The sequence below is a fragment of the Cnephaeus nilssonii genome (assembly GCF_951640355.1).
Source record: "Cnephaeus nilssonii genome assembly, chromosome: 1".
In the NCBI taxonomy this organism is placed as follows: domain Eukaryota; kingdom Metazoa; phylum Chordata; class Mammalia; order Chiroptera; family Vespertilionidae; genus Cnephaeus; species Cnephaeus nilssonii.
This window is the reverse complement of record NC_137072.1, coordinates 26,068,149-26,086,213: the sequence shown is the minus strand read 5'-3', so window position 1 is coordinate 26,086,213 and position 18,065 is coordinate 26,068,149. Positions and strand designations below refer to the sequence as shown.

The window sequence follows — 18,065 nt, the reverse complement described above, 5'->3', positions numbered from 1 at the left end:
GATACTTCCTTTCATTTCCCTAGGTCAGTGGTCAGCAAACTCATTAGTCAACAGAGCCAAATATCAACAGTACAACGATTTAAATTTCTTTTGAGAGCCAAATTTTTTAAACTTAAACTATATAGGTAGGTACATTTTTATTAACTTAATTAGGGTACTCCTAAGCTGGCCTTTGCTAAAAATTCAAGGGGCCAAAGAGCTGCATGTGGTTCGCGAGCCGCAGTTTGCCGATCACTGCCCTAGGTGATTATAAAGCACTTATCTTTTAAGAAAATAGGAAAGTCTACCACAGTTTTACCATAGCTGTGAATTGAATGTTACCAGCCACACAATGTGCAGTTCATCGCAGGGGTCCTCAAACTTTTTAAACAGGGGGCCAGTTCACTGTCCCTCAGACCGTTGGAGGGCCGGACTATAGTTTAAAAAAAAACTATGAACAAATTCCTATGCACACTGCACATATCTTATTTTGAAGTAAAAAAACAAAACGGCAAAAACACCCGCATGTGGCCCGCGGGCCGTAGTTTGAGGACGCCTGATAGGGCATTTCCAAGAGCTAATCTAGACATGGCAAAACAAAGAGATTGAATGTTGGGACTGGATTGTTAGGTTTTGGCTTCTAAACCAACTAGCTGTGTATTCTTGGGAGGATAAATTCAATGCTTGATTTCAATTTCCCTTATTTTAAAAATCAGGTAATTGAACTAGATTGGTGTTTTGAACTTTCTGACACACCATAAAAATACATTTACATCAATCACACACACACAATAGATATAGCAAACAGGTTTGGTGAAATAATACCTAACTCAGTATGATAAACTCTGATACTTTCTATTCTATTCCATACTTTTAACAAATGTAGGTAGTAACCTAAGTTAATTTCATGGCCCACTAATGAGTCATGAATGTTTTAATGTTTGAAAAACATTAAATTAGATGTTAATGTAGGTTTTCATCTAATGTTAAAGTAGAAAATGTATCAGGTACATTTCTCAACTCTTATACTTTTAAAATTCTCTCTATAATATTATATTAGTGTCTATGAAGTAAATGTTAATAGAATATAAAATTGCAGTTTAAATCGGTAAAGTTAACTAATCAAGGAAATGTGTAACAAGGAAGTTCCACCCCAAATTTCTTATGAACAGTAGAGTTTGGAAACACTGCATTACTGGACCTAATTTACAAATTAAATGAGTGAAGTTAAGTATCTCTCAGAATTCAAATATTTCATACTTTAAATACGGAAACATTTAAAACCTAATCTTATGATCAGTTACTAAGCAAATCGTAAGAGTTTCTACCCTCAGACATTTTACTTGTTAGTTTGTTGTTTCTATTTCCCAGGCACATCTGGATAAAGGCAGAAACAATGATGAGGGAGGGAGTCAAAGCAATGACCAGAAGCCAATCCCTTCCTCCCACACACATACTTAGAGGCTGACATCATAGCCCCATAGTCTCCACTGCAGATGGAAAGGGAACTGGAGTCTGGTCAGGAAATGTAGCCTTTATCAGATAAAGACAGGAAAGACTTCAGCAGAGAAACTCACACCTGTTGTGCTGAGGAACTAGAAATCAAGAACCAAAAATGTCATTATAGCTCTGAAAGTAACTTCTGCTAAAGCCATAAAATAGAATGAGGGCCAATGACTGAGCATCCATTAATGCTTTTCTGTGATAAGGTTTTATTATTCTGAAAGTATAAAAAAATAAGATGACAACTGAAAAGTAAGTGTCCTAACACCTGCCTATTTCAAGATGGGAACTCACTTGGACTCCCGCAGCCTGGCAGGCTCCCCCACTGCCTGGTTGTCACTAGCCCAACCCCCACAGCAGCCTCCTTCCTGAGCTAGTCTAGTCCTTCCCTGAGCAAAAAAAACAGCAGGCACCCGCGGAACAGCCAGGCTTAGCCAAAGGGCGGAAAGGGAACACTCCCTGGTCTGTGATTTCAGCCCTGTCTGGACCAGAGACCAAAGTAGTGATCAGCACCCAGGGAGGCGGAAGGGTGAGCCTGTCCAGTGTGCCACCTCAGGGTCCTCTTCTCTTTCATCACTTGTCTTTTCTTGTGTGCTCTTTCTTCATCAGTTTCCCTTTCTGTCCAGCTTGCTCCTTTCCTTTTTCTCAACTTACTTTTATTTTACCCGTGTCTTTTTTTTTTCTGAAAAATATTATGTAATTAGAATGTAACTTTAACTCCCTCCCTGCCAGATTATTTTGATTGCTCTGGGTTCTTATTGCACTAGATATTGATTGCCTTACAAGCTAGTGTGGTATTAGCAGAGCTGTTTTAGTCATTACAGAGATATGTCTTACTTTGCATATTGTTACAAAGATTCCCATAACATTTCCAGGAGGCCCTGCCTGCATCATATGTTATCTAACATACAGCTAGCTTATTCATGCAGCAAATTAAACTGTGTTCATATAGTTGATTAAAGCTAGAAGACACCTCAAAGGTCATCAAATTTAATCCTTTAATTTTACAGATGAGAGAACTGTGGCCCACAGAGTTCAAGTGACTTTTTCCAAAAACTAATCTTATATTCAGTGTGGTTCTGGCCAAATATATGAGGCAGAAGAAACTATAGAAGGATGGAAAATTGTGTGCACACTGGAATTTCTTGAAAAGTCAATTTTGATCATTGGATGTTAAACAACCAATAAAAGTCCAGTGACTAAGTCAATTGTATAACATAACCTGTTTTAATAGTTGGGGATTCAATTTCCCGTGAGCTTAGTCTGGAAAATAAACCGTTTCATAGAGAGGGTCCCACAGAAGAGAAAGGTCTATGATTCTCTCACACTAGGGATTCTGAAGAGCTCTAAAGCCAAGCTACCAAGACATAGAACTTCAGTTACTGCACAGAACAGCAGTTTTGCCTGAAATGAAAAGTAGTGTCTGGCCACTCTGAGGAGAAATAAATGAAAAATTGGGTAGGGATTCTGAGTGGGAGATTTTAAAAATTCTATTTATTTATTTATTTATTTATTTATTTATTTACTAGAGGCCCGGTGCACAAAATTCATGTATGGGTAGGGTCCCAAGTCCTGGCCTGTGATCAGGGCCGATTGGGGCCTTCTGGCTACTGCCGGGACCTTCCTTCATTCTGAGCTGCCCCCTGGTGGTCAGCGCACGTCATAGCAAGTGATCGGTCTCCTGGTCTAACTCCAGTGGGAACAATTTGAATATTAGGATTTTATCCTATCTAATAAAAGAGTAATATGCAAATTAACCATCACTCCAACACACAAGATGGCCACCCCCATGTGGACACAAGATGGTCGCCGCAAGATGGCTGGCAGGGGAGGGCAGTTGGGAGGGACCCGGTCGGCAGAGGAGGGCAGTTGGGGGGGACGAGGCCTGCAGGGGAGGGCAGTTGAGGGGGACAAGGCCTGCAGGGGAGGGCAGTTGGGGGTGATGAGGCCTGCAGGGGAGGGCAGTTGGGAAGAACCAGGCCTGCAGCGGAGGGCAGTTGGGGGTGACCAGGCCAGCAGGGGAGGGCAGTTAGGGGTGACCAGGCCAACAGGGGAGGGCAGTTAAGGGCAATCAGGCTGGCAGGGGAGCAGTTTGGAGTCGATCACCTGGCAGGGGAGTGGTTAGGGGGTGATCAGGCTGGCAGGCAGAAGTGGTTAGGGGCAATCAAGCATTCAGGCAGGTAAGCGGTTGGGAGCCAGCAGTCCTGGATTGTGAGAGGGATCCAAGATTGGAGAGGGTGCAGGCTGGGCTGAGGGACACCACCCCCATGCACGAATTTCATGCACCAGGCATCTAGTATATATAGATTTATTTATTTGTTTGTTTGTTTGTGGGAGTGGGAGCTTTAAAAGATGAGCACCAGGGATCTCTGGACACATGACGCTGTCAGAGGGAGCACGTCCTGGCACAGGAAAAGCTCCCAGTGCTTTCCAAAGGACATCAGTGAGTCACACCATGTTTCTGGGGAATCCAAAGGCTGGGATGTGCTTGGGAAGCTCAGCATCTGTCCACTATAGACTTACACTGGATAGTATTTTGGACCATTAAATCTCTTTCTAAATATGACGAGAAAGGAAAACCCAGACTCTCTAAACTGGTACACATCCACGTGGGAACGCAAACATAAAAAACACTCCTAAACCCCACAGGTTTTGGAGGTGGGGGAACTCTGGTTTACATATTACATCAAGCATGTCAAACTGGTGGCTGGTGGGCTGTGAGTTTGTCATGCTTATATTACATCAAAGACCCTCCTTGCAAAAGGTATTTGTTTCCTACACTGCATTTACAAAGAGCAAAATAATGATGAAAATTAATTAATAAGAAAGATATAATAAAAGTTATAAATGCTGAAAAGGTTCAATTTTATTAATTCAAATTTAGAAATGTCTATTTTGTCAAGAAATCTTCTATTTCCTGCCATAAAATTTTATATAAGTAGCCTCTTATTTTTATCTGCTATTGTTCTTTTTTAATTTCTTAAAATACATATTTGATTTCTTTGGTAGAAGAAATTGAACTTTATTTTGGTAGAATTTTAAACTCATAGAAAAATTACAAGAAATAGCTCCTGAATTCCTTTTAGCCATATTTACTACATATTTGCATGTTGCCCCCATTGCTTTCCCTCCCCCACCCTTCCTCCCTCTCTGACTTGCTCACTCCTTTATTCTCTGAACCACTTAAGAGTAATTTGAAAACACTACATATCTTTAGCCCTGAAAACATAAGTGTATAGTTCCTAAGAACAAAAACATCCTCTTACAAAATCGCCTTCCAATTTTCAAAATTAGAAAATTTTTATCATTGAAACAATGCTCATTTAATCATTAATCTATTTTTAATAGGGAAGATACTGAAGTCACTACATGTTGTTCTAAATATAGCTTTCATTTGGGGATGAAGTATTTTCATAGTACCATTTTGTAATGGAGTAAAGTAATCCAAGTATACAAATACTGTTTTGTTACCTGTTGATGCATTAGTTGCTTTATAGTCTATTAAGAAGCCTTCATAAGCAAGGTCAGAGTCAGCCACAAACACAAGCATTAATGAGTTGGTATAGCTGATAAGAGAGGGCGGGACCGATTTTCCACAATATCTATTTGAAAAGAAAAAAAAGAACACAGGTTTAAAATCTTTTAGTGCACTTTAAATGATGCACCAAAATTAGGACATGTAAAAATAATAATAATATACCCTATTACCTTTAGGCACAAACATTTACAAAATTGCAAATATCTCCCTATTCATAATTACTTCCCTAAAAGTTTTATGTGTACCTGGCTATATGACTTGTCGTATAAGTTTAATGAAATTAGAAACTATAAGCTATGCTAGGTCACCATATAGCATATTATTGAACTTATTAACAGAAATGTAATAAATTTTCACAACAAAGGAAAACCATAGATCATAAATGCATAGAGCATAAACTTGAGTCAGTTCTATCATTTACAGCCATTGTGACTTTGAGCAGGTCACTCAACCTCTATGCCTCAGTTTCTCCATCTCTAAACTAAGGATGATGATAGTAACTACTTCATAGGGTTGTTCTGAGAATTTCATGAGTTAATATACTGTATATAAAGGACTTAAAATAGTGCCTAGAATAACAAACCCTATATAGGTAAAATCTATTCTCCTTAGACAGAGGTAAGAGTTTGATTACTAAGCCATGTCAAATTTTGGCTGAATAAAAGCAGTTTTATTCAGAAAAACTATTCTAGTCATGCTAAAAGTAGAGTTGTGATCAAAACAATGCCAGGAGTAGTTTTCTAGAGAAACACTTGTAAGAAGGAGTGACTAGATGTACAACAGTTTTTTAATCCACTCATCTGATGATGGGCACTTAGGCTGTTTCCAAGTCTTAGCTATTGTAAATTGTGCTATTAAAACGGTGGTACATCTACACAATAGAATACTATGCTGCTGTAAAAAAGAAGGAAACCTTACCATTCACAACACCATGGATGAACATGGAGAGCATTCTGCTAAATAAAATAAGCCAGTTGGAGAAAGATAAATATCACACGATCTCACTCATTTGTGGAATATAATGAACAACATAAACTGATGAACAAAAATAGATCCAGAGACAAAGAAACATCGAACAGACCGTCAAACCTCAGAGGGAAGGCAGGGGAGGAGGGGTGTGGTAAGAGATCAACCAAAGGACTTGTATGCATGCATATGAGCGTAATCAATGGACACAGACACTAGAGGGGTGAGGGAATGTGCTGTGGGGTGTGAGTGGCCAGGGAGAGGTCAATGGGAGAAAAAGGAGACTTATGTAATACTTTAATCAATAAAGAGAAAAAAAGTGACTATGAAATAGAAATCCAAATTGATGAACACTTGGTGAGATTAACTAAATGCAATGACAAAGGGAAAAAATAGAAACCAAAATATGGAAAATAGATTAATTAATTTCTGAAAGAGAAAAAGAAAAATGGTGTGTAATATTATTTCAGTGTTAAAATAGGTTTGATATTTTGATAAAAACAAAATTGGATGAATTCATTAATATTTTATTTTATTTTTTTGAATTCATTAATATTTTAAATGTCTCAGTATATGCCCATGTCTGCCAAACTGGGCAAGAACATTATAGTAGTTTATGCCATTCAGCAAAAAATATGTATTTTTCAGTGATTATGAGTCAAGTACCATTAAAAATATAAATAAATATTTTTAAAATGAAAGATTATGACAGATAAGGGCAAAAAATTAAAAGGGAGAATAAAAGCAGGTGAGAAGTTTAAGAAAATAATGGGTAAAGAAAAAAACATCTAAAAAATAGATTAAAAATGAAATGCAAGAAAAAGAAATTTAAAAAACATTAGGAGATTTCCATTTTCAACAAAGAGGTACTAACAGGAGCTGCATGTAACCTTGCACCTGAAAAAAACTAAAATATATAAAACGATGGCTTTCAAGACACTGAATATGAAGCAGCAAAGGTAAACAAGTGACTTGAAAAGCAAACTGGACATGATGAAACTGTTTCCAAATAACTTCATTGCATCCCAAAACAAACCTCAAGAATACGTACAGGAACTCAATAGTGTCCAGTGCACAAAAACACAAAATTAAAATTGTCTGGCATCCTATCAGATATCACCAGACATGAGAAGAAAGTATAAACCATAATGAGAAGAAAGACTGACCCATCAAAACATAGCAAGAAATGCACATATTACTGAATTCACAGTCAAAGACATTAAAATAGTTATAACTGAATCTCACAGATTTAGGAAGCTATAGGAAAACATTAATGTGCAAACTAGAAACATCCTATCTAATAATAGACAAATATGCAAATTGACCATACCTCCGACACACCCACATGCCCACAAGCCACGCCCACCATCCAATCAGAGCGAGTATGCAAATTAACCCAAACCAAGATGGCTACAGCCACAGAGAGCAAGGTTTCCTAGGTAACAGAGGAAGCCAAGCTTTCCGCCTGCCCTTGCCAGGCGTAAGCCTCCACTCAAGCTACAAAGTTTCAATTATAGAAGGTAAACAAATTCAAACAGAAATGGCGTCAGAATGGAGCTTGAGAGAGCAGGCCAGGGTTGCCGCTGGCAACAGGGGAAGCAAAGCTCTCCGCACACCCTGGCCGGGCCCACCCGCTTAAGGCAACAAAGTTTCAATTATAACCCCAACAGAAATGGCTGCCGGCCTCGGAGGGAGCCCCAGGCTTGGCTCCGCTCCAGGCTACAAAGTTTCAATTGTAGAAGGAAAATAAATTCCAGATACCAAGGCCTCCACCTGGGTTGCCAGGGGGCGTGGCCAGCCTGCAAACCACCACAGGCCCCTCGCTCAGGCTGCCCCACACCACAAGGGAACCCCCACCTGATCTGGGACGCCCTTCAGGGCAAACCAGCTGGCCCCCACCCCTGTACCAGGCCTCTATCCTATCTAATAAAAGAGTAATGTGCAGATTGATCATCACTGCAACACACAATATAGCTGCCCCCATGTGGTCAAAGATCCTGCCCCCATGTGGACACAAGATGGCCACCACAAGATGGCCAGCAGGAGAGGGCAGTTGGGAGGCACCTGGCCTGCAAGGGAGGGCAGTTGAGAAGGACCAGGCCTGCAAGGGAGGGCAGTTGAGAGGGACCAGGCCTGCAAGGGAGGGCAGTTGAAGGTGATCAACCCTGCAGGAGAGGGCAGTTAGGGGTGACCAGGCTGGCAGAGGAGGGAAGTTGGGGGCAAACAGGCTGGCAGCAGAGTGGTTAGGGCGTGATCAGGCTGGCAGGCAGAAGCGGTTAGGGGCAATCAGGAAAGCAGGCAGGCAAGCAGTTGGGAGCCAGCAGTCCTGGATTGTGAGAGGGATGTCCGACTGCCCGATCCCGGATCGGGCCTAAACGGGCAGTCGGACATCCCTCAAGGGGTCCCATATTGGAGAGGGTACAGGCTGGGCTGAGAGACAACCCCCCTCCGTGCACGAATTTCGTGCACTGGGCCTCTAGTGGAAGATATAAAAGATGGCCCAAAGCAAACTTCTAGAAATGCAAGCTATAATGTTTGAGATGAAAACTACATGTGGTAGGGTTAACAACAGAACAGGTATTGCAGAAAAACAGATTAGGGCACTTGAATACATAACAATAAAAATTTTCCAAAATGAAACACACAGAGAACAAAGACTCAAAATCAAATGAACGGAGTATCAGTGAGTCATGGGACAATATCAAAATGGCCTAAGATACAAGTAATCAGAGTTGAGTCTTCAAAGTTATTTCAAGAACTAATGGCCAAAAATGTTTCAAATTTGATAAAATTATAAGTTCTCAGATCCAATAAGCTCAAACAATACAATATGCTGACCAGGAAAGTCAGTTAAAAAAAATAGTATGTACAGTATGATTCAACTTCCAGAATATGCAAACCAATTTACAGTGAGAGAAAGCAGGGTAATGGTTTTCTAGGGATGGAGATGAGGGCAGAGTGCGAAATTATCATGGGCAGATAGAAGGATTTGAAGATAATGGACACATGCATTACTTTTATTTTAGTGATGCCTTCATGGGTATATACATATGTCAAAGCTTCCTATCTAATAAAGAGGGGATATGCTAATTGACCCTCACACCATCGCAAAGATGGCGGCGCCCACAGCCAAGAAGAGGGGAATATGCTAATTGACTGCCTGCCCTCAAAGATGGTGGTGCCCACAGCCACAAGATGGCGGTGCCGAGTCCCCTCAGCCCCACCAGGGCAGCAGGTGCGAGGCAAGGCCGGGCCCACCCTCAGGCAGGCCTGGCCACTCCACTTGCCTGCCTCCAGAATCCCCCAGTCCCCTCAACCCCCCAGGGCCAGCCCGAGGCACAGGCAATCCTCGGATGGTTCAGGTAACCAGGGCTGGCTGAGGCTTGTGCTGCCAGCAGTGGCAGCAGCAGAGGTGTGATGGGGCGTCGCCTTCCCCTGATTGCCGGGTCGCCTCCCATCCCTGAGGGCTCCCAGACTGTGAGAGGGGGCAGGCCGGGCTGAGGGACTCCCCTCCAGTGCATGAATTTTCATGCACCGGGCCTCTAGTAAATATATAAAGTGCCAAGGCTACAGAATAGTAATGCAGGAATGGCCATTGAGAAGCATTTTAATCTCACCTGGTTTTTATAACACAACATGGTGGACTTTAACATCCTTCAATGACACAAGAAAATTTTTGTGTGGAAAAAAAACACAAAAAAACTAAACCAAAATAATCTCACCTTCCAAGAGATGTCCCAGAATCAATGTCATAAACCTCCAGATAGTCACTTGTGCAATTGTAATGAAACTGCAGATGAAATCTCCTGAATATCAAATTTATCAGGTTGCCAGGTTGGATTAATATGTACCAGGTACAGTTGATACCATGGGGGTAGATATTTGGATGACCTGGACTTTGAATAATTCCTGTTGGCTCTCTGAGAATTTTTCCACATGCTATTGAAGTAAAAATAATAATTGTTAGAACGAGTAATCAACAAGCTACCTGGAAATCAAGATAAAATAATCTGATCATAACTTCTTAAAAGCTCAAAAAGAAAAAGTTTCCTTATATGCTACTTAAGATAATTTGGTTTTAATCTTATTAATAGACATCAATTAACTCTTGCTATGTGCTGCTTACAAAATATATATTTTTCTTTAGAGTGGTCCTTAAAAATTTACATTGTAGATAAGTATACATCCACAGTATAGATAAATTTTTATAATAGTTTATTTACATTGTTTACTTATTCTGATATAAGCCTGAGAAACAAAGCAGAAGAAAGTGTCACTTACCCAAATCTTTGCTACTGAACTGAGCCATGAAACCATGATTTTCAGTAGAAGAACTTTTCACAAATATTACATAAAGAAAATTGTACACCGATGTTATAAGCGAAGGTATGTCTGTGCCACAATATTTTTTATTTTCAGTAGAACCCAAAATAGAACTGCTACCAATCTAAGGTTAAAAAGATATATTCAAATTTATTATTAAACTAGAAACCCGTTGCACGAAGTTTCGTGCAATAGACTTTCACCTGGCTGCCGGCAGCAGTTTTCCGCCAGCAGCAGTTTTCCTCTGGCCACCCGCCGATTAGAGCGCCTCCAGCCAGCGCGATCAGCTACCCCGAGAGGAACTCCGATCCGGGAGGCGCTCCGATGGGCGGGTGGCCAGAGGAAAACTGGTGCTGGCAGAAAACTGCTGCCAGCAGCCACGCAATCGGCCACCACCAGCGTCTTCCGCCGGCCCCATGGGTCCTTCCACAGCGTTGGCCTAACGGCCGGTGGGAGGAGCGGGAGTCGGGGACTCGCGAGTCCCCGCCCCCCGCTCCTACCGCCAGCCAATCGGCCACCCTGAGTCCCGCCCCCCGCGCCTCCAGCCGGCCCAATCGTGGGCGTAGCAGAGTGATGCAATTTGCATATTGCCTTTTTATTATGTAGGATACTTATTATGAAAAACTGCTTTAAGAATAATTATTTCTGAAATTTTTTTATTAATATAGTAAAACTCAATTTTAGAATATTTTTGTCATCCCAAAAGAAATTTCATGCCTGTTAACTGTCATTCCCCCTTCTCCTCAAACCCTAGCTCCAGGCAGCCACTAATTTACTTTCTATCTCCATAGTCTAGTCTGCATTTCAAATAAATGGAATCATATAATATGTAGATTTTGTGACTAGCTTCCTTCACTTAGCATAATGTTTTCAAAGTTATGTGTCATTACTTCATTCCTTTTTAATGCCATATAATATTCCACCTGAGGATAAAGCACATTACATTAATTCATTCATTAGTTGATGAACACATAGATTTTTATACTACGTTGCTATTATGACTAATAATTGTAGTCACTCATGTACACATTTTTGTGTAGACACATTTTATTTTCCTTGGGTATATACCTAGGAGTGGAATTGCTGGATCAAATGATAACTCTAGATTTAACTTTTTGAGGAACTGCCAACTCTTTTTCAAAGCAGCTATACCATTTTAAATGCTGCCAGCAATGTACAAGTATAAAAGGGTTTCCATTTCTCCAAACCCTTGTCAATATTTGTTATTATCTGACCTCTTGTTTACAGCCAACCTAGTGGGTATGAAGCACTACCTCATTGTGGTTTGACTTGTATTTCCCTGATGATTAGTGATGGTGAGTATCTTTTTATGTACTTACTAGAGGCCTGGTGCACAAAATTTGTGCATGGAGGGGGGTGTCCCTCAGCCCAGCCTGCACTCTCTCCAATCTGGGACCCCTCGAGGGATATCCGACATCCCTCTCACAATCCAGGACTGCTGGCTCCCAACTGCTCGCCTGCCTGCCTTCCTGATTGACCCTAACCACTTCTGCCTGCCAGCCTGATCATCCCCTAACCACTCCACTGCCAGCCTGATTGATGCCTAACTGCTCCCCTGCCAGCCTGTCTGCCCCCAACTGCTCTCCCCTGCAGGCCTGGGTCACCCCCAACTGCCCTTCCCTGCAGACCCAGTCGCCCCCAATTGCCCTCCCCTACTGGACATCTTGTGGTGGCCATCTTCTGTCCACATGGGGGCAGCCATCTTTGACCACATGGAGGCAGCCATATTGTGTGTTGGAGAGATGGTCAATTTGCATATTACTCTTTTATTAGATAGGATAGAGGCCTGGTGCATGGGTGGGGGCCAGCTGGTTTGCCCTGAAGTGTGTCCCGGATCAGGGTGGGGGTTCCCTTGGGGCATGGAGCGGCCTGGGCGAGGGCCCTGTGTGGTTTGCAGGATGGCCACGCCCGCTGGAAACCCAAGCTGAGGCTCTGGTATTTGGGATTTATTTATCTTCTATAATTGAAACTTTGTAGCCTTGAGCAGAGCCAACCCTCCTTCTTGCTCTGTGGCCGCAATCATTTTTGTTGGGATTTATTTACCTTCTATAATTGAAACTTTGTAGCCTTGAGTGGAGGCTTGGGCCGATCAGGTTGTGTGGAAAGCTTGGCTTCCTCCATTGCCGGGGAAACCCAAGCCTCCTGCTGGATCCGTGGCTGCAGCCATCTTGGTTGGGTTAATTTGCATACTCGCTCCTGATTGGCTGGTGGGCATGGCTTGTGTTGTGGCAGAGTGATGGTTAATTTGCATATTACTCTTTTATTAGATAGGATTTGCCATTTGTATATCTTCTTTGAAGAAATATATATTCATATTTTTTGCATATTTTAAAAATTAGGTTATTTTTAATTGTGATGAAGTCTAATTTTCCTAGTTTTTCTTTTGTTGTTTGTCTTTTTGTGTCCTATCTAAAAAGGCTTTGTCTAACCCAAGGTCACAAATACTTACTCCTATGTTTTCTTCTAGAAGTACAGGGTTTTAGCTCCCACATTTAGTTTTATGAGTCATTTTTAGTTAATTTTTGTGAATGGTATAGGAAGGGGTCCAGTTTCATAATTTTGTATGTAGCTATTCTACACTATTTGTTGAAAAACTATTTTTTTTTCTCATTGAAATGGCTTGGCACTGTTTTTAAAAATCAATTAGCTACAAAGGTATAGATTTTGTTCTAGATATTCAAATTTTGTTCCATTGTTTCATATTTTTATCCTTACTCAAATAACACACTTGATTACCACACCTTTGTTATAAAGTTTTAAAATCAATAAGTGTGAGTCTCCAACTTTGTTCTTTCTCAAGAATGCTTTGGTTATTCTGATTCCCTTGCATTTCCATATGAATTTTACAATTAGCTTGGGAATTTTTGCAAAAGTGCCAGCTGGGATTTTGATAGGGATTGAATTAAATCTTTAGATAAATTTGAGAGGTATTGCCATTTTAACAATTTGATGTCTTATAATCCATGACCATAAGCTGTCTTTCCATTTATTTAGGACTTTAATATCCTTCAACAATGGTTTGTAGTTTTTAGGGTGCAAGTATTACACATCTTTTTCAATATGTATTCATCAATATTTATTATTTTTATGATGTTATAAATAGAATTGTTTCCTTGATTTTATTTTCATTGCTAATGTATAGAAAAAGAAATGAGTTTCACATTTTGATCTTGTATACTGCAACTTGCTGAATTTATTAGTTCTAATAGTTTATGTGTGTGCATGATTTTTCTATATACAGGATCACATTATCTGTGAATAAAGATAGTTTAAATCCTTTCTTTACATTCTGAGGGCATTTTATTTCCTTTCCTTGTTTAATTGCCATACCTATAATTTCCATACAATGTTGAAGTGAGAATAGACATCTTTATGTTTTTATTGACCATAGGGGCAAAGCATTTAGTGTTTCATCATTAAATGTGGTGTTAGTTGGGGTGGGGGGGGGGGTGTTTATAACAGATGCCCTTTATCAGATTAAGGAAGTATCCTTCTATTCTTAATTAGTTGAGTGTTTTTATCATGAAAAGGTATTGGACTTTGTCAAGTGCCTTTTCAACATCTTTTGAGGTAATCATGTGGCTTTTTCCTTTATTTCATTTTACATTAGGTGATTTGGGGATGCATACCAAGCTTGCATTACTGAGATAAATCCCACTTGGCTATCCTAATATATAAAAACCCTGGGCCCATCACAACCAGAAGTCAGTCCTGCAGTCAGTGCTGGGTTGTTGTGGCGACCCAGCACTGACTGCTATGGCAGCAAGCACAGTGACCCAGCACTGACTGTTGAGGGGGCTGCAAATAAGGCCTGGAGAGAGGCCTGAAGAGAGAAGCAGGGTCTGATCCATGGCCTCTGTGGCAGCTGTTGATCAGCACTTGCCTCTCTCTTTCTCTCCGGGTCTGGCCAGCAGCTGCACCTCCATTTCTCTCCAGGCCTCCACCAGGGCTGCTGATCAGCCCTGCCTTTCTGATCAGGCCCCGTTGATAGGCCCAGAGATGCTGACTGGCATAGAAATTGATGAATCAGAACCAAATCTGGGTCAACTGTGAGGAGCCAATGGCTGCCTAGGAGGCAGAGCTTTTGATGCTGACTGGCATAAAAACCGACCAATCAGAACTAAGTTGGTTGGCAGAAGAGGGCAGTTGGGCATGAGATCAGGCCTGCAGGGGAGGGCAGTTGGGGGTGAAATCAGGCCAGCAGGGGATGGCAGTTAGGGGTGATCAGGCCGGCAATGGAAGGCAGTTGGGGGGGACCAGGCCTGCAGGGGAGGGCAGTTGGGGGACATCAAGCCAGCAGGGGAGGGCAGTTTGGGGACACCAGGCCGGCAGGGGAGGCAGTTCAGGGCTATCAGACCAGCAGGGGATGGCATTTGAGGGTGAGATCAGGCCGGCAGGGGAGGGCAGTTGGGGGTGACCAGGCCAGCAGGGGAGGGCAGTTAGGGGCAATTGGGCTGGCAGGGGAGCAGTTAGGTGTTAATCAGGCCGACAGGGGAGCGGTTAGGGGGTGATCAGGCTGGCAGGCAGAAGCAGTTAGGGGCAATCAGGCAGGCAGGCAGGCAGGCAGGCGAGTGGTTAGGAGCCAGCAGTCCCAGATTGTGAGAGGGATGGCCAACTGCCCCTGAGGATTTCCAGATTGGAGAGGGTACAGGCTGGGCTGAGGGACACCCCCCTCCAGTGCATGAATTTTGTGCACCAGGCCTCTAGTCATATATAATCATTCTTATATCCTGAGGCATTCAGTTAGCTAGTATTTTGTTGAGGGTTTTTACATCTATATTCATAAGAAATATTGATCTGTACAAACTAGTTTTGTTTCATGTAACTGATTTGAAGATAATATAACATAATCCTATCTAATAAAGAGGGAATATGCTAATTGACTGTCACATCCTCACAAAGATGGCGGCACCCACAGCCAATAAGGAGGGAATATGCTAATTGACAGCCACACCCTCAAAGATGGAGGGCCACAGCTACAAGATGGCAGCATCCAGTCCCCTCAGCCCCGCCGGAGCGGCAGGCACATGGCACAGCCAGGCCAGCCCCCAGGCAGGTCCAGCCGCTCCACACACCTGCCTCCAGAGTTCCCCAGTCCCCTCAGCACCCCAGACACCCAGGGCCGGCCTGAGGCACAGGCAAGCCTTGGATGGTGGCTTCCCAGCTGTCCAGGGCCAGCCTAAGGTGCAGGCAAGCATTAGATGGCAGCTGCCCAGCTGCCCAGGGCCAACCCAAGGTTCAGGCAAGCCTCAGATGGCGGCTGCCCAGCTGCCAGGGCCGCCCGAGGCTCAGGTAACCAGGGCTGGCCGAGGCTTGCACTGCCAGCAGTGGCAAAAGCAGAGGTGTGATGGGGGCGTCACCTTCCCCTGATCGCTGGGTTGCCTCCCACCTCTGAGGGCTCCCGCACTGTGAGAGGGGGCAGGCTGGCCTGAGGGACCCCCCCCCTCCAGTGCATGGATTTTCATGCACCGGGCCTCTAGTATTTTAATAATAGCCAACCAAATATAAATACTCAAAGGTGTTTTACTCTTACCTCAATATAATCTGCATCACAGTGGGCAGAACTTCCAATTTCAAAGCCAGTGAAGTTGAGAAGAACTACTTGGCTTTGGGGTTGGTGGATAGTCCACCTGCAGATCCTTTCTCCTGGATACACGTTAGGATAAAAGGGTGAACGAATGACCCCTTCTCCAGTTAATTCACCTCCACAAGCTGTAAGTATAAAAATGAGAGTAGTATTTGTGCAGAGAGAAATGATCTTTGCCCTCAATTTTATTGTAAATTCTCATTATATGCAAGGATATAATTGAATGTGACATTACTATTAGGTACTTTTTTCCTTGCTGCTTAAGGACATAAAATGACAAAATTATTTCAAGAAACTAAAATGTTATAATCAGGGAAATTACACATTTAAAAATTGAGGTATAGGTTTTCTTACCCACTTGATAAACAGCTTTGAAACCAGCTCTTACAACAGAAGCATCAATTATAAACCTGATCCAGATACTATTAGTAATGGATTTAATGTGAGAGAGGGTTTCATTGCCACAAACTTTTCCAAGTAAAGTATCATCATCTCGAACCTAAACAGAAAAATAAAATAGATCTGTAATTCTAATGGACAAAATTATCTTGGCAGGGTGACATTCTTTGGAGATGAGAAGATGGCAGATTCAAAATGAGTTAGAATCTAATTTGGGTTACATTTTTATTTTACACTTGAAAGTAGTAGGTGGGTCATTATTAGCACAATCAAATAACACTAATAAAATATTAAGTCAAAAGGATACAAAAGCATCAGATCCATAAGTATAAAAAAAAATGTTCTTCTAATAATGGCCACAATGTCAAAGAGAAAAGAAGGGTACAAATTTGGACTATTTAAAAAACAACAAAATATGCTAAGACAGCATATTTAGCCACATCTGTAATCAGAGGAACTCATAGACTAAACTGCTTTTGTTATTGAAAGAAAAACAGGGAGGAGGCAAGATGGTGACCGGCAGGAAGGTAGGGAGGGAGAGTGTGTGAGAGAGTGAGGGAGCGATAGAGGTGTGTGTGGATGTGTGTGGGTGTGTTGTGAGTGAAATAGGGACAGTTAGACCCTGAAGTTCTTCCAGGGGGCTGCCAATCCAGGCAGTCTTACACGGCAAAACCCCGCTGCCGCCACAAATACTCCAGGAAGGACACCAGCAGCACAGAGAAGACATCATCTTGAAGAACAGAACTGCTTGAGACTAGAATCCTAGCCTCGCCACCACCTAGTCTGGTCTCGGAAGCAAACCAGGACACTACAGCCGCTCTGGTAGAAGACCTGCCACCACAGCTGCAGACCCAGGGACACCAAGACTCCAGGAACCGGGCCAAAGATTTCTGTGAGTCACAAAGCCAATTCCCCTCCCCTGCCACCCCCGCGGCACCGACATAGAAACTACCAGACCCCAGCCTCACAATAAGGCTTTCCGCACCCACAGAGCAGTGGCGACTCTGCCTGACTTTGAGCCTTGGTGTCTGACACGGGAAGTTTGTTTCCTGCGACTCGTCTCCGCGCCCAGGCAGGGAGAATGAGAATTCGAGCCTAGCAGCTATCCCTAGGAAGGTAGTTTCTGCGACCAGATCCCACGCCCACACAGGGCAGGGAGACAGCGCTGAACTTGAGCCCGGACTTGTGAACTTGGGGAATTTGTTTCCCACGACTCGTCTCCACGCCCAGGCAGGGAGAATGAGAATTCGAGCCTAGCAGCTATCCCTAGGAAGGTAGTTTCTGCGACCAGATCCCACGCCCACACAGGGCAGGGAGACAGCGCTGAACTTGAGCCCGGACTTGTGAACTTGGGGAATTTGTTTCCCACGACTCGTCTCCACGCCCAAGGCAGGGAGGCAGTCCTGAATTTGAGCATAGGCGCATGACCTTGGGGAGATTGTTTTCTGTGACCAGATCCTATGCCCACGCAGGGAGACAGCGCTGAATTTGAGCCTGGGGGTGCAAACCCAGGGAGTTTGTTTCCCATGACTGGACCCTGCATCTTGGCAGAGAGGCTGCGGTGAATTTGAACCTGGATGTGCAGTCTCAGGGAGTTTGTTCCCCATGACCAGACCCTGTGCCCACACAGGAAGGCAGCGCTGAATTTGAGCCTGGGTACATGGACACAGGGAGTTTGTTTTCCACAGAGCACACCAGCGTGACCAGGCTCCACACCCACACTAAGTGGCAGTGCCACCTGACTTTGAT

At 43.0% G+C, this 18,065-nt stretch overlaps 1 protein-coding gene across 1 annotated transcript in view; it reads right to left on the bottom strand.

Annotated features, from left to right (window-relative positions):
• CUBN (cubilin) overlaps window positions 1–18,065 on the bottom strand; it is a 324,986-nt gene that overhangs the window by 256,331 nt on the left and 50,590 nt on the right. The window contains exons 18-22 of the mRNA XM_079772268.1: window positions 16,272–16,416; window positions 15,864–16,042; window positions 10,268–10,433; window positions 9,709–9,925; window positions 4,954–5,084 (exon numbers count right to left, since the gene is read on the bottom strand). Of these exons, the coding sequence (XP_079628394.1) occupies window positions 4,954–5,084; window positions 9,709–9,925; window positions 10,268–10,433; window positions 15,864–16,042; window positions 16,272–16,416 (838 nt within the window). The remainder of the gene's footprint in view (window positions 1–4,953; window positions 5,085–9,708; window positions 9,926–10,267; window positions 10,434–15,863; window positions 16,043–16,271; window positions 16,417–18,065) is intronic.